The following is a 26,206-nucleotide window of genomic DNA, read 5'->3' on the forward strand; positions in this document are numbered from 1 at the left end:
CGCTGATTATTTAGATTCTTCAACAATATATGCTTCCACTATGCTGAAATTACTTGAGGCTTGGTGTATATGACGCTTCCAAATTTTCATGCTTCAGATGTCATATGCTTGTGCGCTTCTTCTTCATGATGTACAATTTGTTTCATACGCCTCATAGCGGTGATCCTTCGGTGTGTAAAATTAGCTTCATATACTTCATACACGTGATTCTACACTGTGCTTCATACTCCCCATAGTTGTGCTCCTTCCGTGTGTAAAATTTGCTTCATATACATTATACATGTGATTATATACTGTTCAGTTTGCTTCATTCCATGCTTCATATATAGTGTATTTCGGTCATCCTGTATTCAGGGTGGGAGTGAATCGGAAGACATGCTATCAAGATGGTGGACAACATGAGATGAGATCAAGTATATCCATTCCTAGTATTCTCATCATCAGCTAGGAGAAAACTAGCAAGGTGCACATTTTGTGGGTGCATGCACGTCGAGAGCTCACAACTCCTCGATGGATCCCTCGTGTGGCGCGCATGCACAGACACCCCCTAATTTGGGGTCATCAAGGGTAGTATGAACGCAGTGGATGTAATAGAGCAAGGGAGAGATAGAAAAGGGACCGCAACGACGGTGCGGCAAATCAGGCACGAGGCGCGCATGCTTACATGGACACCTTAGCTTTCTTCGTCAGTATTATATTGTAGATGCAGTATGAGTTATCGCTGAATACCTTCTATTCATTTGCATCATGTATAAACGGTGTATCTTTCATAGGTTTGAATAGAATTTAATCTTGATTCAAGAAAACAAATTGAATTACTGACTACCATTCCAGTATTGAAGCACCCAATAGTGTTTCTGAAGCAATGTTAATACAGTGAGGAAGCATCTAATGTGTTGGGGTCAAAATGTTCTTTTAAGGAAAAATGGTTTGTTGTCATGGAAACATGGCTCATATAATGAAAGCAAATTGGGCAAGTATTATATGGTGTATGTGGGACATATGACAATACAAATCCAATCGGAGTCGGAAGCATAACTAAATAATAGGGATTCATCACAAGCACACTTAAGTAATATTAGAAGCAAATTTTCTTTTAACATTTTTAGATAAATAAAAAATAAATATGAAACCGAGATGTTAAGAACAATCGGACCTAAAATTGTATGATCACGTGATTTTAGGATGGAGTTATGGTAGGAAGCACACTTTTGTTTTCTTTTCGACAACAGAAAAGGAAGCAAACTCAAATCACGTGATTGTAGGGTGCAGTTTGGGTAGGAAGCAATCACCTGTAGTTTTGGTAGGAAGCAAACTGAAATAACAGACCTTGTTGTATGGAAGCAAACTCTCTTCTAGGCCCACGTTGTAAGCATCAAATCAAACCGTCTAGTTAATCTCTCTAATCCAACGGCTCTAGCTTAGTCTGATGCGATGCTAGGGATCTGTAGTCTGATCCCTAGCTAATTAATTTGGTTCTTTATTTTTAAATTATGTTTGTATTAATGACTGAATACCGACGATAAATACCGACAAAACCACATACGGACTGCTCTTTTAGAACATAGATCCAGTGCTGCAGATCAAAAGAGTATTCTAACCGCCAAAAATTCTGTGAAAAACATTTAAAACTTTACCTTTTTAGGCAAAAAAAAAGCATTTATAACAGCCGCAATCATGGGCGATATGATGAATGCGCCTGCCCCTTCCTCAAAGCCCAGAACCCCAAACCGGACCACCAACCCCATCGCCATCGCCATGGCCGGCGGCGAGAAGCTCCTTGTCCAAGAGTCCACTGTCCCAGTCGTTTCCAGCGCCACCGACCCGTCACCCCCCGCCGTTCGACTGGCCCACTTCCTCCACCCCCGCGCGGGCGGCGCCCAGCGCCCCCCTCTACCCTCTCCGCCCAGCAACGCCGGCCCTATTCTCGCCGACGGGCTCCAGGTCGAGTTCAAGGGCTGGGCGGAATCTCCAAATCTGTGGACGCGGTGGGTCGCCAAGCTCCGCCCGCGGTGCGAGCCCCTGTGGCGGAAGCTTGGGATCCAGGACGCCGTCCTGGCGACCACCTACCGGGTGCGGCGCGACGAGGGCGCGATGCTTCAGCTCGCCGCCATCTGGTCCGCCGAGACCAACACGTTTGTGTTCCCCTGGGGGGAGGCGACGGTGACGCTGGAGGACGTGGCCGTGCTCGGGGGGCTGCCCTTGCTCGGCAGGCCTGTGCGCGCGTCGCTCAAGGGCGCGCCTCGCGAGGATGTGGAGGCGCTCGAGGGCGTCCGCCGCGCGCTCTACCGGAGCGACAGCCAGAAACCCGACCACCGCGCGTGGGCGATGCCATTCCTCGAGCCCTCGCCAGGAGAGGGGCCCGCAGCGGGCGACGGTGACGCCGCCGGGTTATTAGAGCACGGGGCGTTCCTGGCCATGTGGCTGTCGCTCTTCGTGCTGCCGGCGCCGCCGTTCGACGTGGTCCGGGCGGAGGTCCTCCCTATCGCTGCCCGGCTGGCGCGCGGCAGCTGCGTTGCGCTCGGACCTGCTGCTCTCGCCAGCATCTACAGGGACCTCTCCGCGCTGAACCGCTACATCAATTTGGACAAGAGATACCAGCCGTTCGTGGGGTGGGCGCCGCTGCACATCCTCCAGCTGTGGGTCTTGGCCAGGTTCCCGGAGCTTCGCCCTGAAATGGCAACCACTCTTGACCTCGTTGCTCGTCACCAGCCTTGGGCTGCCCGGTGGCATCGAGTCCACAAGGTAACTGACACCATAGATGTTCACAGAGTGTTCATGTCGCCAAGGGAGTTTGAGTGGAGGCCCTATGGAAGAAGCACCTTTGCTCCGTCTCCCAAGAAGAGTTGCTCTTGGGTTCATGGCCGGGACATGGCAAGAAGTATACAACTGCTATCCTTTGCGCAGTGTCTGCGTGCTTGTGAACTTGTAGGCATGCGCTGCATTGAGCAGTACAATCCTCATCGTGTTGCAAGGCAGCTTGGCTTCGACCAGGACGTGCCTGGGTCTGTTGCCCGTGTCAACTCAGACTGGAAGATTGCTTGGGGAACATACTTTATGGAGCCTAGAAATTTCGCCTTCATCGTTCCACAGTATATGCTGGCTGTGACGTTTGAGTATGCACAATGGTGGAAGCCGTATGCTTTTGGGTGTGATACTTCCATCGACAACAATGTAAATTTGAAAGAATTTCCTGTTTTAGTTAGCCCAAGGGACAAAAACATGGAGGTGCTTCATGATGGTAATTCGGGCAAGAAGCAGCATGTGCAACCAGGGATGTCTCCGCCAGATACTTTCGAGGTATTTTTTTCGAGATTAAATACTTTCGAGGTTTCACAGACTGATATCCCTCTTGTTGAAAAACTCGATGGCCTGGACACTATTCAGGTTACCGTGGAGCATCTTGCGGAAGGTGCCGAGCCAGCACAAATTGCGAATGATTCGGCCCTGAGATGTGTAAGAAAGGGCACAAAAACAAGAAGTGTGAAACAAGCTTCACCTGATGTGAAGGCAGTCTTGGTGAGTGCAGTTGATGAATCATCTAGGGTGTCGGTCATGGAACAAGGCTTGCCTCGTAAACACCGTAAAGTTGAAGCACCTAATGTCTTCACTAAACAGAATAGCAGCTCAGAACATGGTGAAGTAGCTTTCCGTCACCTTGTCAAGCGAGCAGTAAACACAACCAACAGAAAGGCTATTGGGGCAACTGTAGGTCATGTGCAGCCAAGTGTTGAAGACATCGTGGTGATCCTTGATGGAGAGTTTGACGAATCAGTGGGCAAGGAACATGAGGTGGGTGCAACTGTAGGTCATGTGCAGCCAAGTCTTGAAGACATCATGGTGATCAGTGATGAAGAGTTTGATGATTCAGTTGGCAAGGAACACGAGGTGGGTGCAATGCCGATGGAAGGTAATGAAAAAGCTAATAAAGATGCATCAGCATTAAACCAACAATCAGATACCCTTATGGAAGATTGCATAGTGGTCAACAGGAAGAGCTCAGGTATGAGAATTCATGAAGTGACAGTTCTATTTATCAATCCAGACAACAGGCAAATTAAACATCACAACAAACTAGTGCTAATGCAGCCTTCCTTTCTTTTATCTTAATCTTTTTGTAGGAAACAATAAGATGTATTCTAGCAATCCAGTAGATGCAAATCCTGAACTTGGTAAGAGGGTTTCAACTAAAACACTTTACTACCTTAGACCAATTAGGCCCGTGAAAGATGCTCAGGAAAGAGATGCAACTGGAAAGAATACGGATCAAAGAGCTTACCTACCAAGACGTGAAGTTGGGACGAGGGAAATGATTGAAGACGCTTCTGCTGCTCGAGAAGCTGAAAAGGTTGCGTTGCAAAAAGTAATTGATTCTCTGAAGGAAGAGATTGCAGCAGCACAGGCACGGTTGAGGGATAGAAGCCCCTCAAAAAGTTGAGGTGTGACTCTAGTTGGTACAGGTTTGTTGCTAGACTTCTGTATCAGCCATAAGCTGATTTTCTTGGCCTTTAGATTAACTTTGGTTCCTTGGGCCCTTTATCGTAGTCTGTCCATGTGGTGAAACCGACATACGCATCCGGGGAGAGAGGGAGGGAGGATGGATGAATGCTCCAAGGCTGGCAAAGAAGGAACATGACTATCTACGAGGCAGCGCCTGCAGACATTAAGCATTGGTCGGCACCTGTTGATGGGTGCGGCCATCTCGTACGTTTAGTGCTGCTCACATGACGTAGTGAGGTTCATACGGTTCATGTGGTTGTGTCTCACAACCGAAAGTACTCACATCTTACTGACACAAAATGGTTTTCTTCCTGCAGTTCTGGAAGGATCAATGACCAGACCCAGAGGTTGAAATTAGGGTATGCACAAAGGAGAGTAAAAATTAGCAGTAGTGGTAGATGGTAATGCTATCTGTAGTTCTGTGTTCTGCTTGATGGCTTTAATGAAAAGCTGGCCCTGTTTGGCTGTTTGCCTTTCGTGCATGAGATAACAAGAGCTTTGTGCTGAGAATGACATTGTCATACAGATATAAGGACAGCTCCTTTTCAAAAAAAGAAAAAAAGATACAAGGACAGCTTATGCTTAGAAACTGCAAGTTAACAAGCTAGGTGCATATGTGTTTTTGATATTATTATGATATCATGATTGCTTGGATCAGCTTACTAATGATTTACCTGAACGTTCTGTTGTATTTATGAAATTCTACCTTAGTCCATGTTTATTACTAATTTTGTTTTCAATTGTGAGTCTTTTTCCAAGCCTCATGTAAAGCTGGGGTCACTGTGAAATGCTAATTCTCTCTTGAACTGATTGCACAAATTGATGCTGCTCGTCCTCACTGCTTTATTAGGATTTGTGACTACTGATGAAGTTCATGTATAACTGTAGCATGTGAGAAATTGCTCTCTGAGCTTTTATCAGATAGTGGTAACCTCTTTGTCTATTTTAACTAGCAGCATGTTTCGGAATGATGTTGTCTGGTTGATGGACCAATTATATGCTGTCATTCTCTTCAGTGCTCATGTTGATCAGGGTACCATTTCAAACATTAGAACTATCTTTCCTGTTCCTTCCATGGATGCAAATCTACCCATCTTCTCATTCCCCCTGCCAAGAACAGGACAGTTGCCTACAACTTTGTGCTTCATAAATCCATGGTTAAGCTTCCAGAATATAAATCTGACATTCTCTCTCATGCGTCTATATTGGAGCTTATTAGATCTGTCTTCTCGGCTATCCCTGTTTATTACATGTCTAATATCATGTTCACTAAGAAGTTTATTGCTACCAGAAGCCTTTGTCTTAGGGCTTAGGAAGATATTTGCACTCCAAAGAAAGAGGGAGGGCCGGCATTAGAAATCATCAGGCCATCATCAAGGTCTCATTTTGGCTTCGGCCTGGAGAACTGCAAATTCTCCAATTCCCAACTACACCTTTGTTCTTGAATCAAAATATTTCCGGGACTCTTCTTTTTGGACTACTAGTTCAAATGCTCCAGAGTCTGCCTTTTGGGCCTCCATCCTAAAGTTGCTTCCTGAGCTCAAGGCTCATTCTTTCTACCCCCTCCGTTTTTTATACAAGCCCACTTAATATTTTTATGTCTACCTTTTACAATTAGTTCTACCAATAAATGTGAGTTGTATTCCACAAAAAGCATGTCATTGGATGCACATTTCAAAGAACTTTCCAACGATCTAACATTTATGACGTATAACCCATATTTTGTTGACCAAAATTATAAGTCAAAGTTTGACAGAAAAAACGAATGGCCTTGTATACAAAAACGGAGTATCATATCATATCGCACAAGGTAATCTTTCAATTTGGAGCACCCCTTGGTGCCCACCCTGGACCAATATGCACAACCATCTTATTATTCGGCCTGCCAATTCTATTTATCCTGCTCAGGTTAAACTGTTAATGACCTTTGGATCCCAGCACACAAAGCTTGGAACAATGAGCTTGTTAGTTCTCTTTTTGAGGAACCAACAACCACTACTATCCTACAAACTAAAATAATTCTTGAAGATTGTGTCTCCAGGAACTTCAAACTCAACCAAGCAATCAACCCAGGCAAGTCGCTCATCTTGGAGATTACTTCACAAAGCTCTTCCCACAGGTTTGAGAACAGGTCGCTTCTTGGTTCATACTGCTAAACAATGTTGTTGTTGCAACCTTGATGAAGATGAAATACATTTATTCTTTAACTGTAATTTTGCTAGAGCTCGTGGTTTGCTCATCCATGGTACCTTAGGACTAATATTCTTACTGAAGATCAACAATCTATGCAGAAATTTTTCCAAGTGTTGCTTAATATGAATCACCCATATGCATCTATTCCAATATTTTTAGTTTCTCTGGCGCATATGGAAACCTAGGAATTATTGTCTCTTTGCTAGGAAATTTGCTGATCCTCATCAGATCTTTCATTCTGCTGCTGCCCCTGCTGACATTAGCTTAATTCATTTTGTTTCTCCTCAGAAAGCAAGCTTGAATTCACAGCAGCAAGATACTCTAATTCCTAGTATTTTGCGCAACAAGGTTGTATTAGAACTGACCTGCTTATTTCAGGGCCTAAATTTTTTCAGATGCGGCTTTCAAATGCTCTAAAATTCCAGGTTTGCCGGCTGGGGCTGCAAATTCAAAGGAGTGTACAAGTTCAAATCCAAGCCTCCATCCAAGGAGTGGATAATTAGGAATTCTCTTGCCAAATTCTACATGACCACTCAAGATCTGCATTCGCAGGTGTTCCACATATCTAGGGAAATTAACGGCATAGCTCACAATATAGCTCATCAGGTTGTAAGCACGTCTCTAGAACCTGTCTTCAGTTGTGCTCCGCTCATGATCATAGCACTTGCCTTTTCTTAAATCCCTCTTCTCTCTACCATAATTCTTGAAGGCATTGTATTTCATGTTGTACACTGCTTTTGAGCTGAATGAATGTGGCGCCTTGGATGCCTTTCACTGTTAAAAATATGAGGACTGCTACGCATGGGCCGGCGGATCAATGTATCAGCCAAACTTCTTTATCTATTTCGCAACAAAGGTCTTATTGCGAAAACATTTGTAATCGAACTTTTGTTGCGGTTTTTTTTTAACATAGGTGGTATTGCATGATTTTTTTTTTTGCAACATGAGTCATATTGCGGGATTTCTTTTGCAACATGGGTCGTGTTGCAGATTGTTTTCTTTCCCCATACTAGTCCGAGCCATTACGGAATCCAGTTCCTGTTTGTTTTGCAACAAAGATCTAGTTGCAGAACCATTTTTTTGAATCAATGGACTAGTCGCAGAACGCTCGCATTGAAGTGCCGAACCGTTGATTAAAAATCATCCAACTGACAAAGAGATGACGGACACTCGCATTGAATTGACCGGTTGAAAGGAATCATTTCCCAAACAATAATATAAGATTCTTTTTCTTTTGCAATATGGGTCGTGTTGCAGATTTTTTTCTTCCCCATACTAGTCCGAGCCATACAGAATCCGGTCCTTGTTTGTTTTGCAACAAAGATCTAGTTGCAGAACCATTTTTTGAAACAATGGACTAATTGCAGAACGCTGGCATTGAAGTGTTAGTGTCGAATCGTTGATTAAAAATCATCCAACTGACAAAGAGATGACAGACACTCGCATTGAATTGACCGGTTGAAAGGAATCATTTTCCAAACAATAATATAAGATTATTGACGAAACCAAGAATATTACTCCTTCCGTTCCTAAATACTCATTTCGTTCATAAATAATTGTAGTTGAAGAGAAGTAGATTAGTTCTCGACAACTATAATTATTAAAGAAAACTAGACTAGTTTTTCCAACTATAATTATTTAGGAAGTCAGCGAGTATGTCTATATGCAGTGTGCGTAGCCTATAATGGAATCTTTAAAGCTTCAGCCTTGTTTGGCTTCGTTCGACTGCTCCTTCTTCTTCTCGAGTACGGCATCTTGAGCGGGCCGCTCCTAAGATCCTCACACCACCCCGCCGCGTCCAGCCGCGAAAGGGAGCGGAATGCTGCAGTGCGTCTTCCTCCTCTCCGACTCCGGGTAATCCCCTCCGCGCGCCACAAATCTCCAGATTTTCGTTACCCCCGCCTTCTCCCGGCCGGATCCCTCCGGCCCTTTGACTGATCCGAACTGAATTTGATGCGAGTCGTGGGGTGGGCTTTCGGGATCGGCAGGGAGGTGATGGTGGAGAAGCAGATGACGGCGCACCGCGTGGACCGCGCCATCTGCGGCTGGTTCTGGGAGTACGTTCTCGCCCACGCCGCCGGCGACCCGTCCAAGGTGAAACAGCCTCTGCTCCCGGACCCCTTTGCTCAGTACTTGTTGGGAAGCTTCTAGTTGTTCTTGACTCCCGATGCCCTTGTTGTGTATGTCTGGCTGAATTATGTTCTGGGGACTCCTGGGCTAGTCCAAGGTTTCAATCCTGTGCCATTGATGTTGCTATTGTAGAGAAATATAGTACTGAGTACTAACCTAGTGAATTTTGAGCTGTTGTAGTGTTGAGTTCATGCCTATTTCACTGGACCGCCACTTATTAGGTTTCTTGGACTTCGGAAGGTCTTGCAGGTTGTGGTATCCCCAACACACTACTTGTTTCAAGTATATCGCAGTGGTGTGACATTCTTGGCGTGCACCCAGGTGGAGATGCCCCCCTTGATGGCTATCGAGGTGCACGGTTCATATCCTTACACTCTTTTGTCTTTAATTCAATGTCATTTGTTTGCCCAGACATAGTGTGGTGACATCCACAATCACAACCTGGTTTATTAATACTTAAATTCACTGTATTTATCTATAGAACCTGCTATTGGCATTCACCTGTATCGAAATCCAGAAGCCTGTAGAACACTTAAATTTGTGATATGTATGAAATAGTTAATATCTAAATTTAATTCGTGATATTTATCTATAGAACTGCCTAGAAGACAATTAAGCTTACTGGTTTATCAATAATTAAATTCGTGATATGTATGAAATAGCTAATATCTATAGAACTTGCTATTGACATTCACTGTACGAAATCCAGTGGCCTGTATAATACTAAAACGTAAAAGTAAAATAGAGGCTGATAGATGATACTTGATCTTGGTATCTGTTTTGCAAGGAAATTAATGGAATCATCTATGTTACATATGATAGTTCTTGTGCTGAAAAATACTAGAGATATGTTAAACCTGCTCATTCTGATCCAAGAGTTGTACTTTATTAACTACAATACTACCTCCGTCACAGTTTATAAGGCACACACGTGTACCTAGGTCGTCAATTTGACTTATATAAAATCTATCGTTTAATATAAAAATTATATCATTAAAAAATAGAACATCTAAGTTTTCAATGATATATTTTTTGTAATATATGATTATCATTAAATTGGTCAAATTGACGATCTAGATAAACGTGCCGGACTTATAAACTGAAATGGAGGGAGTATATGATTTTAGATTTCTCCAGCTTGAATCAGGCGCCCCATTCTGTGCCGTAGTTATGTTTAAGATATGTCTGAACATGGATTTGTCGCAGGTTGCCTCCCATGTGCATTTTTTATAAGACATATAATGTTATAATAAACAGAAAGACATTAAGTACTCTGGGATGTTGAAAGCACTTTCAGTACGGATTTGCAGATTGTGGCTAAAAATTGATATTGTTACCCACGAGTCTTTCCTTGCCTGAAATTGTCAATATTGAAGTAACTTCCCAAAGTTATGTATCCCTGAAACTGAAAGAGCAGATAGTCTGATTGTCCAAGTTCTAGTTTTTGTTCTGTTTTATACGCGTGTGCTCATATGATCCCATTGTGTCCAGTTTCTCTCTCGCGTGGCTGATGTCTTGACAGATTACCTTGGAGATATAAATGAAGACACAATCAAAGACAACTTCGTAATTGTTTATCAGGTATCTTTCTTACCCCTGTCACATCATAAATATGCAACCGCTATTGCATTACCACTTTAATTTATTGTCCGGATGATTTTGTTTGTTAGATTTATGAAGGAACTAACGTTTGGAAAATAAGATATCGCATTAGAACTAGCAGTTCTGTTGTGGACAAATTGAGTTGCATACAGAGAGCTACAAAGCTCATGAAATTTCAATACATAAGGCTATCTATTTACTCGTAAAAAATAGGTGCTTCTATCCAAGTGCTCTGTTTCCATGGATTGCTGAAGGCATATGCCAGCCCACTGTTAAGTTCATTCTGTTCATTCTGTCAAAGCAACATCAATCCACAATATGTGTTGCATTTGAACCTTTAATAACGATCATTTGATTCCTTCGTTGCTTGTGTAGTTCATGATTGGTAAAACCAAATATGTGGTTTTTATATAGGTTCGCTAAACTATATTATTCTTACATTACTCCAGATTCTAGATGAAATGATGGACAATGGCTTTCCACTCACTACGGAGCCAAACATCTTGAAAGAGTTGGTTGCCCAACCAAATATGGTCAGCAAAATGTTGAATGTTATGACTGGCAAGAGTTCTACTATCGGGAGCAAACTTCCAGATGCAACTGCTTCTTTTGTGCCGTGGAGAACAACAATTGTCAAGGATGCAAGCAATGAAGTCTATGTTAACATAGTTGAGGAACTAGATGCATGTGTGAACAGGTATTCTGACTTTTATCCTTTTAAGAAGATGCTCTACATATAGTAAATTTCCTCACATCTATAATTTTGGCTTTCAGATCCCTTGATCATGTGTGAACAAGTATTCAGTTCACATATTTTAGTTTTCTAAGTATATAGAAAAAATATCAAAATTATTATTTTGGCTTCTAGGACCTTAAGTCACACTAACACTTTGTAAATTATCTGCAGGAAACTAAAACTGGACTTTAGTATATCCAAAATACTGACTATTGAATGTTGTGTTCAAAACCCACCATTAGCTATTGTACTTCTCACTAAATACTCCCTCCATTTCAGAATATAAGGTGCATCAGTTTTTGTGCAAGACAAACTTATGTGTGTACAAGATCATATATGTTTTCTTCTTTGCGATGAGTAGATCCATCTACGTCACTTTGTAGGTGAAGTGGTGGTTAGCAGTGTAGAAGATCATATATGTTTTCTTCTTTGCGATGAGTAGATTCATCTACGTCAGTTTGTTGTATTTTGGCATCCATGACCTTGAAATATTTTTTTTTTTCTGATGTTGACATCTTTATTGGTTGATCGGATTTGCAGGGAAGGGGTTCTAGTGAAATGTGAGGCATGTGGTGACATTGAAGTGAATTCAAGCCTTCCAGGGTTGCCAGAGTTGACATTGTCATTTGCCAATCCTACAATTATCAATGATGTGAGGTTCCACCCTTGTGTCCGATTTAGACCTTGGGAGTCCAATCAGATCCTTTCATTTGTTCCTCCTGATGGGCAGTTCAAGCTTATGAGTTATAGGTGCATAAATATCCACTGACAAATCTTATGGGTTCTTCTATGTTTTTGCTACCTTGGGTTGCCTGTTATATATTCTCATCGTTTTATTGCAAATAATCAGGGTTAAGAAATTGAAGACCACACCAATTTATGTGAAACCGCAATTATCATCTGATTCTGGGAATTGCCGTGTTAATGTGATGGTGGGGATTCGGAATGATCCTGGGAAACCTATTGATTCTATAGTAGTGCAGTTTCAGTTGCCTCCCCTTATTGCTTCTGCTGATTTGACAGCAAATCACGGCACAGTCGACATCCTTGCCGATCAGGTCAGTACATTGCTGGCCACCAAAGTTCTATAACTTCGATTGATAATAGTTTTTTTGTTTTCACGCGTGAAGCTTATGACCTAGCTCCTTCTTAAGGAAGCTAGGAACTAAAAAAATCTAATGGTACGCTGGTGAATCAATCATATACCACTTGATTTTTACTGAATAAATATGATGTTTTCTACACTCGAAATGCCTGCCTCATAGAATTTGTTTATTCATGCAGACCTGTGTTTGGACAATTGGGCATATTCCAAAAGACAAAGCACCATCCCTTTCTGGAAATCTACGTCTCGAGGAAGGACTCGTTCATCTGCATGCATTTCCAATATTTCAGGTGAAATTCAGGATTATGGGGGCTGCGCTGTCTGGGCTTCAAATTGATAAACTGGACGTGAAAAATACACCAAGCGCACCATACAAAGGTTTTCGAGCCCAAACTCAGGCTGGAAGGTATGAGGTCAGATCCTAGGTTCTTGCAGAAGTCTCAGCCACCAAATTTTGCACCCTAATACAACAAGGTGCCATAGCCCAGAACCGTGGGGCTATCCAAGGTACTATTGTCCATCCATGCCTACTTGCCTAGCCATGCCTATCAAGGTCAACATTGGACATGCATCCATTTATTCTGGTTGGGGCGACCGTGAAGATTTCTCTGTATGTAGGTGCTTAGCGGCCGATATATCAAGATTTTGAGTTGTGCTGTATCCACTTAGGCTAGAACAATCAGCTAATCTGTCTATGTTCAGTCATGTAACCACCGACAGTCAGAAAAGGGGTGGTGTTTTTTTTCCCAGGCTTACAGCTATTTGTATGCAGTTATAATTTGAGAACAACTGAACAAAAGGATTAGGGTTGGCTGTAAATCCTTCTTTCTATACTAGTAAGCTTTCACGTGCGTTGAAATACAAACCAATATACATATAAAATATATGTTTCAAATATATAAACTAAATACATTAAAAATAAATTTTCCAAAATATACAAATTAAATACATCTAAAAATAAATGTTTCAAAATATATAAACTATATACATCTAAAAGTAAATTTCCAAAATATACAAATTAAATACATCTAAAAATAAATGTTTTAATATATAAAAATACATCCTACCACCCAATGGTAGTTACCCCACATGTTCCACATACTACCGTGCGATAGTATATATACAAATTTATCATTTTAATTACGTTCATATACTATATATAAGATTTTTTAAAGTGCGTTACATGAAAAAATTACAAGTTGACCCATAGTTTTTTATTATATTTATGAAATATGTATATATTTGTACGTAAAAAAGTGCATACCCAGATGCATTTAGCTAGTGAATAAGGTCTGCCAACACATGTTTTGTGTGAGACACTTTTTCTATCGATTTTTTGTGTGACGCTTTGCATGCAATGCATATTTTTGTGATGCCATCTGCATATCCTTCTAGCCCACGCTGATGTGTGCTGCAATATGGATATATGCGGCACATGATTCACATTGAGAAAAATGGCAATTAAGTTATTTTTTTCGGACAAGTAAGTGGCTAATAATAAGACAAGTAAGTCTAAAAATGTGGCAATTATGGATGGAGAAAAAAAGTTCTCGAAACATGTCGACATGGGGTCTAGTTTTGAAGATCTCGTCGCGACAAAGCCAACGGTGAAAACGGATTGTCAATTAAATTAACGGTTTTAGAGATAAAACTTTTTAAATTTCAAGTAATAGAGAAAATCTTGATGACGTCATTACATGCATGCATGGTAAGGAAATGAAATTAGCCGCCGCATGGAAAGACTCGCATGCGGCGCCGCTGTGTAGTTAAGTCATTTTATGTTTGTAATTTTATGTGACATATTTTTTTTACGGTGACTATGTATTTTCTTACCGTCTATTTTTACGTATGAGATAAGACTAAAATTTACGAAACATAAAATTACGGTGTATTAATGTGTAAATAGAGGAGGTGAAGAATAACTATTCCTCATCCAGGATGGAATATATATATATATATATATATATATATATATATATATATATATATATATATATATAATGTAAATAAAAGATATATGTTGGTCTCGTATCACGTGAATCCAGTTGTCTCAGTGAATTCCTGCATCCTGTCCTCGCCAGCCGTGAGATTAAAATATGGTACCTGTTGTGTGTCCCCTCTTTTTGCACAAACATGACCGTGAGATTAAAATATGGTACATGTTGTGTGTCGGCCCTCTTTTTGCATAAACATGACCGTGAGATTAAAATATGGTACATGTTGTGTGTCGGCCCTCTTTTTGCACAAACATGGCCGCCTCCAACCGACTATGAGATGCAATTTTTTTTCAATTGTCTCAAAAAATGTATTTTTTCAAATGAATCCGAGCGAGGGCAACTCTTCTAGTTCAATACTATTCAATACTCCCTCCGTTCCTAAATATAAGTCTTTGTAGAGATTTCATTAGTAGACTACATACGGATGTATATAAACATACTTTAGAGTATACATTCAATCATTTTATTCCATATGTAGACACATAATGAAATAATTTAAAAGACTTATATTTAGAAACGGAGGGAGTAGTTTTCATCTCAATTCCTAGTGAAGTTGCAACCTGCATCCCACGGGCGACCGTGGCCACGACCACCACAGTCCAGCGACTATAGTCTGCCACGAAGGCCAGTGACTGGCAGCATCACTTTGTATGCTGCAATGGAGACACACTGGAGACAGCCACCACATCCCAGCGATGGCAGTCTCTCGGGCAGACATTAACTGGAGTAGTGGAGTTTTCCCCGGCGGGCACACCGTGGTCTCGTCCGACTGCTATGTAAGACTGCTTACAATTGGGAGTAACATACAGTAACATACATACGTTACTACTCCCTCCGTACTTAAATATAAGACTTTTAAGATATTTTATTAGGTGTCTACATACGAAGCAAAATGAATGAATCTATACTCTAAAGTATGTCTATATACATCCGTATGTAGTCCATTAATTGAACCTCTAGAAAGACTTATATTTAGGAACGGAGGAAGTAGTTTAAGTTACTACCTTCATAATGGATAGTAACATAGATGTAGTAACATTAAACCTTTCATTTACGAGCATATAGACTCATCTTGCCTCAGTATCCGCTATGTTACTCCTACTATGGGTAACATGCTAAGTTACTTAATATCTCTCTTCTCATTAATTAGTTGTCACATCAAATTTCTTGCTTGGGTGACATCTATGTTATTATCTATGTTACTTTCATTGTGGGTAGTCTAAGCAGCCCTCCTGTCATGCTTGCCTCTGTAAGAAATAAATGTAAAATTTGGAAACAAGTGAATGTGAATTTGTTGGTGGATGGTGGCTGAATTTGTTGGTGGATGCTGGCTGAATTTGATTTTTTCTTCTTCAGAAATGCTTGTTTTACTTTCTTTCCATGAATGCTATTGTTAATGTGTATTCCCGGTTTTGTAATCTGAGTTGTTCCTTCATGATTCATGCTGAAAAATAGTCTCATTTGGTAGAGTAAATTGCATGGAGGTACCACAATTGAGGCATTGGAAGCAGATTGGTACCAAGATTGGTGATTTTTGCGTGTCAGTACAATGTGTGGGCAATACGTTGCAAAACGGACTAAATCCGGTGTTTATACGTATTAATGGTGTATGACGCTGTATCTGACTGGTTGGGCCCGCGTGCTGACTCGGACGAGGCCCGACTCGAATAGTTATTTGCTCGGTCGGTCATCCAGTCGGGCCGTTGCTCCTCACTTTCTTCCTCCTTGTCCCTCCCTCATCGCTGCCTGCGTCCCCGCCGGCCGCCGCAACACCACGCCGCCGCAGCCATTGTTTTTTAGGACGAAAGCAGCGATGACACCTCAAGCCTCCCCTACATGCATTCCTCGTCCTCGTCCATCGATGGGTTTAACCAGGTGAGTTCATTGGAGCTAGGGTTAGGGTCAGGTTTAGAATTTTTGGGGATTTTTCTTTGTATGTGTTCTATGTTGTGATGATTTCCTTTGATTTGCTTTGACTTCGTCCTCTGCACGTCATGGTAAATTTGATTTTGCTTGGCAAATCCTTATCTCACTTGAGGACCCGGATTACAAGGGCCTTGAGCTAGATGCGTTCCGTGAGAAGCATGGGAAGGCAGCAGAGAGACTTGTTGCATTTGAAGGAATATACACTGGGAGAAGGTTCTTAGCATGTGTAAAGCCGATATGATTTTTTCCTTATTGAATTATGCACATGATTTTGTTAATTTGAGTACTCTGTTTATTAAAGTGACATAGTCTGTTTTGATAACTGTGATTCAGTGATGTAGCTTTATTCTGCTGAATATATAGTTGAAGCTTTGTGCGATGGTTGAATGGGTTGATCACTAAATTTTTCCTTGTAATTTTCCAGGAAGGTCATAAGTGTGGGGTTGTTCAATGGGTTGATTATGAGTGGCCCCCAACAACGGAGAATGCATTGTTGAAGCTCTGGACAATGGTTGAAGAGAGCAAGATTGCTAGGGTGAATGATAATCTTGAAAGTGCTTTTACTATTCACAACCTGAAAGAAGAAAAGAACAAGCTCGATGCAAATTATGACAAGTTAGTCCAAGATGTGCATCAACTTATGGATATGCAGGAGGATAGGGTTGTAGATTTCAGTTATCTGCAGGCTGACCACACATACCAGCAGGAATGCAAAAAGGCAGAAATGGCCAAGAAAGATGCAGATAAACAGAAGCTTAACCAGAAGTATGAAATTCTGTGCAACCTGACAAGTGCTCAAGCAACTGTCATCCAGAATTTTAAGTTCAAGAATATGAAAGAGAAGGAATTGCTGAGTGAGGCTAAGATGAATTTGGAGTTGAAGAATGCAGAGTTCACCAAGTTTGAGGAGAAGCTCTCGCAAGAGAAGCTAGAGTTGAAGTTTCAGGCTGCTGATCTGCTGAAGGGAAAGGAAAAGCATAATGAAGAGAAGTACATGCTAAAGCTTAAGATTGTTGAGCTCATGAAGGCAGAGGAGGATCTCAAGGAGAAGATCAAGGGGATCCAGGCCATCTTACATAACCGAACAAGATCAATGTGAGATTAGTGGGCATTGCAGACCTTTTGGGAAGGATGGTTGTGCAATGACCTAGTAACTTAGAATTATGGTAGTGTAATGTGGGGTTGTACTAATTGTGAACTCTGGCTGTTTATGTACCTAGTAGTTATGCTATTCATCCTTTTGTGAGAAAAGGATGAAAGGTGCATTTGAACTCCACTAGGTATTGTGAACAATGGTTGTTTATGCCTATAATCTGTTGAACTCCAATGAGTATTGTTTGCTTTGATTGTTAGACTAAAAATGATGATATCAAGTATATGAAGTTGAGTAGTGAATATATCAAGCATAGGAAGCTGAGTATTGAATATATCAATCATAAAAGCTGAGTAGTGAATATATCAACCATAGGAAGCTGAGTAGTGAATATATCGATCATAAAAGCTGAGTAGTGAATATATCAATCATAAAAGTGGAGTAGTGAATATATCAACAAAAGTCATATATGGCATTAATTCTTAAACTGACAAGCAGGAGCACCAGCACACAACATCCATCCACATTGTTTTGAACATTACATGGCACATCTGCCATTTAGTAGTTACCACTAGCATAGAAGTAGGATCTCCATCCACTATGTCTACCATGTGAAGGTTGAGGAGCAGCAGAAGTGGAGGCAACAGATTGCCTTGGGGCATAGAATGCCCTTGAACCTCTTCCCACACCTCTTCCTGCATCTCTCCCAGCACCTCTCGCTCCACCTCTTCCAGCAGCTCTTCTAGCACCACCTCTACCAGCAACAACTCTACCAGCACCTCCTGTTCCAGCTGTTGTTGCTGTTGTAGGAGCTGGATAAGAAGCTCTAGGTGGTGGTGTAGGAGCTGGATTACAAGCTCTTGGTGGTGGTGTAGGAGCACCAGCAACATTTTAATTCCTTGAAGTAGGCTGACATAAAATGGAAATCTCGTATCAAATAGTACAAGAAGATAATGTGCAAGAAGGAAAACATGATAATACTTCAAAGGGGATTACCACATGTTTGTTCTTCCTCAAAGCCAGCTCTGGCTTCAACTATTTCATGCAGTTTGTATACCTATGGCCTTGGAGTCCACAATTGCCACATGTTATAGTCCCCATTCTTGATGTGTCCTTTGGCTTTGGCACTTCAAATTTCCCCTTGATCCTCTTCTCTTTCTTTCTTCCCCTCTTCACTTTAGATTCAGGTGGTTCAATGTCTGGACCAGGGGTCCTTGTCCAATCATGCTCACCAGGAACTGGATAGATCATTGGTTCATAAGCTGCCACATAAAAAAAATTCTTGAAGAATTTGCTGACATAATCCTATGGTTTTCTTTTCCCCTTGTTTATTGCTGAGATGGCATGGTTACATGGGATGCCAATTAGATCCTATTTTTTGCACCCACATGTTTGAAGTTGCAAGTTAACAGCATGGGTTTGCTTCCCACTTGTAACTTGTCATAAGTCCACACCAGCTTGAATAGGTTTGCAAAATTTGCCCTCTCCTTCTCAACCTCTAGCTACTCACTATAATGGGGTGTTATCTCCCATCTAGCTTTCTTTCCACTCTCTCTATTCCTATGCCACCTCACCATCTGCTTATCCTTTATTCCATCACACATTGTCCTAATTGGTTTCTTCCTAACATGTAGGACATACTTGTTGAACACCTCAGACAAATTGTTAACTACAAGGTCAGTCTTGCAGTTTGTGTCGAATGCATGCCTTGCCCATATTTTCTTGGGTATTGCAGAAAGCCACTTCCAAGCTTCCTCACATTCAGCTCTAAGGTCAGTCATTTCAATGTTAAATTTGTGTTCACTATATGCATAGGCAGCATTATCCATGTACTTCTTCAGATCTTCCCCCCTAAACCCAGCATTTTGAAAGTTTGCATAGATATGCCTAAGGCAAAAACTTTGGTTGCAGTTAGGAAAGACAACATTGACTGCATTTAGCAGGCCCTGGGACACATAACTAAAATAGCTAAGCTACTATCTAGCAGATAACAAACATATAAGAACAAGGTGAGGTAATGCAAGCACATACCTTTTGTCTATCAAACATTATTGTGTATGGTCCAAATTGTCCCACTTCTCTTCCTAGGAAGATTTTAAGTTGGTGTAGAAACCAACACCAGCTAGTTGTGTCCTCTTCCCCAACAATACCAAATGCTAGTGGGTATATATTGTTGTTGCCATATCTACCAGTGGCAGCAAGTAGTTGAGCACTAGTAGTTAACTTAATGAAGCACCCATCAACACCTGGATGAGCAAGCAAAAACAACACCTTAATGAATTTAAAGATGAAACAATCTGTAACTAATGCAGAAGGTAAATAAACTGACCAATGAATGGTATGCACCACTTGAGAAACCCCTCCCTTGCTCCATTGATGCAATATAACATTGCATGGAATCTTGGGCCTGGATGAGGAACTTTTGCAGTGGGTGTTGGAGTTACAGTTGTGACTACTACTCCGAGGGTTTGTATCCATCACTGTCTGAGCATACTCTCTCAACCTGGGGTATTGCTTCTTGTGTTCTCCTAACACAGCCTCAATTGCTAGGTTCTTTGCCCTATATACCATTGTCTTGGGCACATCCACACCTTAGTTATCCATGCAGGCATCAATCAAAGTCTGAATACCAGTTGTTATATCAGATCGGAACAGTGACTCATATTTGACAGCAAGGCACTTTGCACTGACCCTTGTTGTCTCTGTACTAACAGGGCAAGTGTGCTCAATTCTCATCTTCTTAATTACAAAAGTAGTTTCACCTTTTATAACTGCCGCCACCATAAAGAAGTTGCAATGTTCTTGTTTGCATTCTGCAATTATCCTTTGATCCGAGTTTCTGTGATATTTGAACTATCTGCCTTGAGTGATGTGTAAGTTCAACAAAGCCTCTCTGAATTGATGTTGATCCTCGAAACACATCTTTAGACATAATTGCTCATGTGGTTGCTGCATTTTCCCATTGTACCATTTTCTAGGAGGCCTCTGCTTCGCCCTGCTCTTCCTTTTCTTTGGCAACACAAATGACAATGGCTCAAAACCATCATCATCAGCGTCTTTCAACAATCCTTTCTCTTGTTCATCAGATGAAGGTTTGAATTCAGGCTCCTCCTTTTCTAATACACTTGAATGTGACCTTGTTGTAGGCCCTCTCCTAACTGGAAGCTTCTGTTTCTTCTTCTTCTTCTCTTCATGTAGAACTACAGTGTCTTTATCCTGTGAAACAACTTTGTCATCTTCATCCTGTGAAAAACCTTTGTCATCTTCATCCTGTAGAAATAATTCCTCAACCTCCGTGTCACTCTCATAATGTACCACTTCTTCCTCCTCAGATCCTTCATCATATGTTTCTTCCTCTTCTATTTCATCAATCTTTCTCTATCTCTTTCCCTCTTCCATCTCTATGTCATCAGCATCACCCATATAAAAAGGGTTTCCATCACTGCCATCTTCACCTTCATAATCAAAACCACCACTGCCCCCATATCCATCTTCTTCCAAAATAGCTTTGAGCTTTCCTTTTACATTCTTGTTGTCTTGTGTGCAAACACCAGTACCATGAGCTGCACTGAAGCTGCTACTCTGACTTTCAAATACAATTCCTTCTTCATCAACAACATAGATGGGTGGCTCACTAAAATCATATACCACAAACTCTTCATACACAACTGTTGACAATTCTTGCCTCTAAAACTGGCTGACACGAGGTGGACATGCCCTCACTAGCAAATCTAGAACCTTTGACTCCTCAATCTGCCTCTTTATCAGTTGCAACTCAACATTACTCTCTACCATCTCCAACCCTTTCTCCCCTAAAGCTGGATTCTCAATGTGATATAGTAGATCATATACACTAAATCCTTGGGTTTCCATCACTGTAACTATATTCAAATATGTTACATCTAAACTGCAGAGCTTCAGCTCTAACCTGTCAACAACATCAAAATAGATCCTAACCTCCAAAATGTCATCATACAAAATGCAAAATAAAACAACATAAAATAATGCTTAACAATTTAACCTACCCTTATAATAATTATTACATCAGCCTAAACTAACCTAGCCTAACATTTTAACATAAGATCCTAGTTACACAAAATAATGCTGCCTAGTTAGGTTACACCTAGTCCCACTCCTAGACTGCCTACCACTAATCCTAATTACTGAATAATTCAGTAGCAAATTGAACACTAAATGGAGGCAGCAAACCCTAACCCTAATCCCCAAATTGAGTTAGCAAAAAAGAACTTACATCACACCATCGATTCCATGAGTCCACTGATGGGCGTTGCTAGGGTTCGCCACCCAAATATGCGCCAGCCACGACCTCTGCTCCGTCGACAACACCAGCTCCGCAAAATCATCGATGTTTCTATAGTCCTCCGAGGTGGAGTAGGCACCACTGCCGTCTATTCCTCCTGCCGAGCCGTTGATGCATGTGCGGGGGAGGCCGCCGTCGATGCCGCCCTCCTCGCCGGCGCCCTCGCCGCCTGCCGGAGTCATCGCCGTCATCTCCACATAGAGCAGAGAAGCCACAGCGGATAGGAGGGCTCGAGGGGAGGGAGGAGACGACCCGACCGGACGAGAGACATAGCAAGTAAGGGTTCAAGCTGGATGGCACCTGACGGGCGGGCCCAACCGGTCAGATACAGCGTCATACACCATCAATACGTATAAACCCCTGATTTAGTCCATTTTGCAACGTATTGCCCCAGACATGGTACTGACCCAGAAAAATTACCAATCTTGGTACCAATCTGCTTCCAATGCCTCAATTGTGGTACCTCCATGCAATTTACTCCATTTGGTATTGTCACTTGTAATCTAAATTGTTCCTACATGATTCGTACTGTCAGTTGATGCGTACATGCTTACAAGTATCATTTGGTAATGAAAAATAGTATGACTGGTGCTTCAGTAGTGTAGAGGGAGAAAGGAAGTTAAGTTCAGCGTCATCTCTACCTGCTTGTAGCTTCAGTATGATGCATGACACACTCCTGTCTCTGGCGCCCCCCTCGTCGTCATTTGGTATTGATCAGAACTCAAAATTTGAATGTATCTAGTAGTTGCAGATTGTAGCTTGTGAGTTCAGAAACAACTGAATGTAGATCTTTATGAATGGAAAATTTAGAAATAAACAAAAACAAGTATTGCCTGGTCCCTGGTGATTTGAGGTGTTCTACAATAAATGGTGCAGTACAGCTGAACCAGGGCATTGTATAAGCTAGTGCTTACTTTTCCGTCACATATTCACAAACAAGAACACGCTGGTGCTGCTGCAAGTTTCCAAACCCGGGGAAGGTTAGAAATAAGAAGTTAATATAAAGTTGTTGGTGACTAAAAAGTTCTTAACACCCACCACTGTTTAATCTCTTTTGGTGAATTTTATTGTTGAGGTTGACATCGGTTTGCAAACTGAGTTGTTCCTTATCTGAATAATTTTTCCTAGCCTGATTCATATGTTGTCATTAGTATTTCACACATGATACATAATACTGTTGGTACTAATTAAGCAACTAACAACCAAAATAATTGTTGAGGTGTTTTTACTGTTATACAACTGAATAACGGGATGAGCACTCGTAGCCTCACAGGCTAACAAAGTTTCTTGCTGCCTGCTACACTCTAGGCTTTTACTTTTACTATTTGTTTGCATGTTTGCATAAAAAACAGAGCATGCTTCTGGTTTATATGAACCTAATGTAACAAGGTGCTCTTGGTGATGTTTGCATAGTAAAGGGATGAACGACCATATGCTTTTACCGATTGTTTGGATTAAAAACAGAGCATGCTTCAGGTTTATGTGAAAATTATGTAACATGGACTCTTGCTACTTTCTACACTCCATTCAATAGGCATGAAGTTAGAGAAAATAAGAGGAAGGCTGGTTGAAAAAACACATAATTCCATCCGTTACAAGAATTCAGTCACCTTGCAGTCTTGCACATCATTAATATTTGATGGAATAACGTTCTCCTGGATGGTCCCAAAACTTGTATCAGAAAAGTGAAGTTCAAAAGATGCATTTGGCTTTAAGATTGACCCATGTTGCTTCATCTAACTTTACTGATTATAAATCTTGAACATACAAGGTCAGAACATACCCTGTTACAATGCGCATTGCTACTTCTTGAGCTTGCATTGGTTTTCCCTTGAAGAGGAAAGGGTGATGCAGCAAAGTAGATAAGTATTTCCCTCAGTTTGCTGAGAACCAAGGTATCAATCCAGTAGAGGGAACAAGCAAGGCCCCAATCATAGTACCTACACAAACAATAAAACACTCGCACCCAACACTAAAAAGGGGTTGTCAATCCCTTCAAAGTTATTTGCAAGGATGAGATCTGACAAAGATAAATATAAAAGATTGCAGAAACAAAAGTAAATAAATTGCAGCAAGATATTTTTAGTTTATAGATCTGAAAGTATAATATGGAAAATAGACCCGGGGGCCATAGGTTTCACTAGAGGCTTCTCCAATAAAGGAAAATAATATGGTGGGTGAACAAATTACTGTCGAGTAATTGATAGAAAAGAAAATAATTATGAAGATATCCAAGTCAATGATTATGCATATAGTCATCACGTTCGTGTCAAGTAGACCGAAACGATTCTGCATCTACTACTATTACTCCACACATCGACCGACTCCTGCCTGCATCTAGAGTATTAAGTTCATGAAGAACATAGTAACACATTAAGTAAGATGACATGATGTAGAGGGATGAACTCAAGCGATATGATGAAAACCCAATATTTTTATCCTCGATGGCAACAATACAATACGTGCCTTGCTACCCCTACTATGTCATTGGGTGAGGACACTGCAAGATTGAACCCAAAACTAAGAACTTCTCCCATTGCAAGAATTACCAATCTAATTGGCCAAACCAAACCAATAACTCGAAGAAACTTGCTAAGATATGAAATCATGCATATAAGAATTCATAAGAGATTCAAATAATATTCATAGATAATCTGAACATAAACTCACAATTCACCGGATCTCGACAAACACACCGCAAAAGAGCATTACATCGGATACATATCCATGAAGATCATGAAGAACATGGTATTGAAGATCAAAGAGAGAGAAGAAGCCATCTAGCTACTAGCTATGGACCCTTAGGTCTGTGGTGAACTACTCACGCATCATCGGAGGGGCAATGGAGTTGATGTAGATGCCCTCCATGATCAATTTCTTCTCCGGCAGAAAAGGCTCCCAGATTGGATCTCACGGGAACAGAGGCTCTCGGCAGCGGAAAAGTATTTTCGTGGCTCTTTTTTGCGATGGGGGAATATTTGGGAATTTATAGGCCGAAGAACAGGGTTAGGAGACCTGCAGGGGACCCACAAGCTAGGGGGCGCCCACCTAGGGCTCGCCCTGTAGGCTTGTGGCCTCCCGGCAGGTGCCCTGCCCCCTACTCCAAGTCTTATGGTTTCTTCTGGTCCAAGAAAAATCATTCCGGAGATTTTGTTCCGTTTGTACTCCGTTTAATATTCCTTATCTACAATACTCAAAAACATGAAAAAACAAAAACTGGCACTAGGCTCTAGATTAATAGGTTAGTCCCAAAAATAATATAAAACAACATATTAATGCATATAAAACATCCAAAACATATGATATAATAGCATGTAACAATAAAAAATTATAGATACGTTGGAGACGTATCACACATCCCCAAGCTTAATTCCTCCTCGTCCTCGAGTAGGTAAATGATAAAAACAGAATTTTTTATGTGGAATGCTACCTAACCTATTTATCCATGTAATATTCTCTATTGTGGCATGAATATTCAGATCCATAAGATCCAAAACAAAATTCTAATATTGACATAAAAACAATAATATTTCAAGCATATCAACAAGGAAATTGCTTCCTATCGAAATAGCATGGTCTTAGAAAGTTATCCCTACAAAATCATATGGTCTGGCTATGCTCCATTTTCACCACACAAAGTATCTAAATCATGCAAAACCCCGATGAAAATCAAGCAACTGTTTCACACTTTTTATGTTCTCAAACATTTTCAACTCTCACGCAATACATGAGCGTGAGCCATGGATATAGCACTATAAGTGGAATAGAGTATGGTGGAGGTTGCAAAAAAGAGAGAAGATAGTCTCACATCAACTAGGCATATCAACGGGCTATGGAGATGCCCACCAATAGATATCAATGTGAGTGAGTAGGGATTGCCACGCAACAAATGCACTAGAGCTATAAGTGTATGAAAGCTCAAAAAGGAAACTAAGTGGTTGTGCGAAAGATGTAATTCCACTAGTTATATGAAAGTGACAAAATAGGAGACTCACTATGAAGAACATGGTGCTACTTTGAAGCACAAGTGTGGAAAAAGATAGTAGCATTGTCCCTTCTCTCTTTCTCTCATTTTTTCCCTTTTCCCCTTTTTTGGTGGGCTTCTTTGGCCTCTTTTATTTATTTTTATGGGCTTCTCTAGCCTCTCTTTTTTTTGTAAAGTCCGGAGACTCATCCCAACTTGTGAGGGAATCATAGCTTCCATCATGTTTTTCTCACACGGGACAATGCTCTAATAATTCAATTCATCACACTTTTATTGACTTACAACTCAAATATTACAACTTGATATCTAGAACAAAATATGACTCTATAAGCAGTATGGAAGTGATGGTGCATGTCATAAAAACGAGACGGTGGTGTTGCATGGCAATATATCTCGGAATGGCTAAGAAAATGCCATAATAGGTAGATATGGTGGCTGTTTTGAGGAAGGTGGGTTTAATGTACCGGCGAGAGTTGCGCGGTACTAGAGAGGCTAGCAAAGGTGGAAGTGTGAGAGTAAGTATAATCCATGGACTCAACATTAGTCATAAAGAACTCACATACTTATTGCAAAGTCCTATTAGTTATGGAAGCAAAGTATTAGACGCATGCTCCTAGG

General features: G+C 41.1%; 2 protein-coding genes across 7 annotated transcripts; both read left to right on the plus strand.

Annotated features, from left to right (window-relative positions):
• The first annotated feature begins 1,662 nt into the window (after nt 1-1,662).
• On the plus strand, nt 1,663-7,477 carry LOC123439926. 6 transcript variants are annotated; one of them, XR_006630231.1, is made up of 5 exons: nt 1,663-3,300; nt 3,388-4,003; nt 4,122-4,460; nt 4,546-4,691; nt 4,818-7,477. XR_006630231.1 is itself a non-coding variant. In XM_045116540.1 (3 exons), exons 1-2 carry the CDS (start codon nt 1,678-1,680, stop codon nt 4,436-4,438), a joined length of 2,643 nt encoding a protein of 880 aa, XP_044972475.1. In that variant the 5' UTR covers nt 1,663-1,677; the 3' UTR covers nt 4,439-4,460; nt 4,546-7,477. The 6 variants fall into 6 exon arrangements, 3 of the variants coding, with proteins under 3 accessions (XP_044972475.1, XP_044972482.1, XP_044972495.1); XR_006630226.1 differs by having other exon boundaries at nt 1,663-4,003; XM_045116540.1 differs by having other exon boundaries at nt 1,663-4,003; nt 4,546-7,477.
• A 911-nt stretch (nt 7,478-8,388) lies between these two features.
• Nucleotides 8,389-13,085, plus strand: LOC123439956 (AP-3 complex subunit mu). The gene is made up of 8 exons (XM_045116570.1): nt 8,389-8,547; nt 8,682-8,787; nt 9,064-9,174; nt 10,315-10,404; nt 10,875-11,122; nt 11,702-11,911; nt 12,012-12,219; nt 12,446-13,085. The coding sequence occupies exons 1-8, from the start codon at nt 8,513-8,515 to the stop codon at nt 12,689-12,691; spliced, it is 1,254 nt and encodes a 417-aa protein (XP_044972505.1). The 5' UTR covers nt 8,389-8,512; the 3' UTR covers nt 12,692-13,085.
• Nucleotides 13,086-26,206: the final 13,121 nt, after the last annotated feature.

The sequence above is a fragment of the Hordeum vulgare genome, chromosome 1H, assembly GCF_904849725.1.
Source record: "Hordeum vulgare subsp. vulgare chromosome 1H, MorexV3_pseudomolecules_assembly, whole genome shotgun sequence".
NCBI lineage: Eukaryota > Viridiplantae > Streptophyta > Magnoliopsida > Poales > Poaceae > Hordeum > Hordeum vulgare.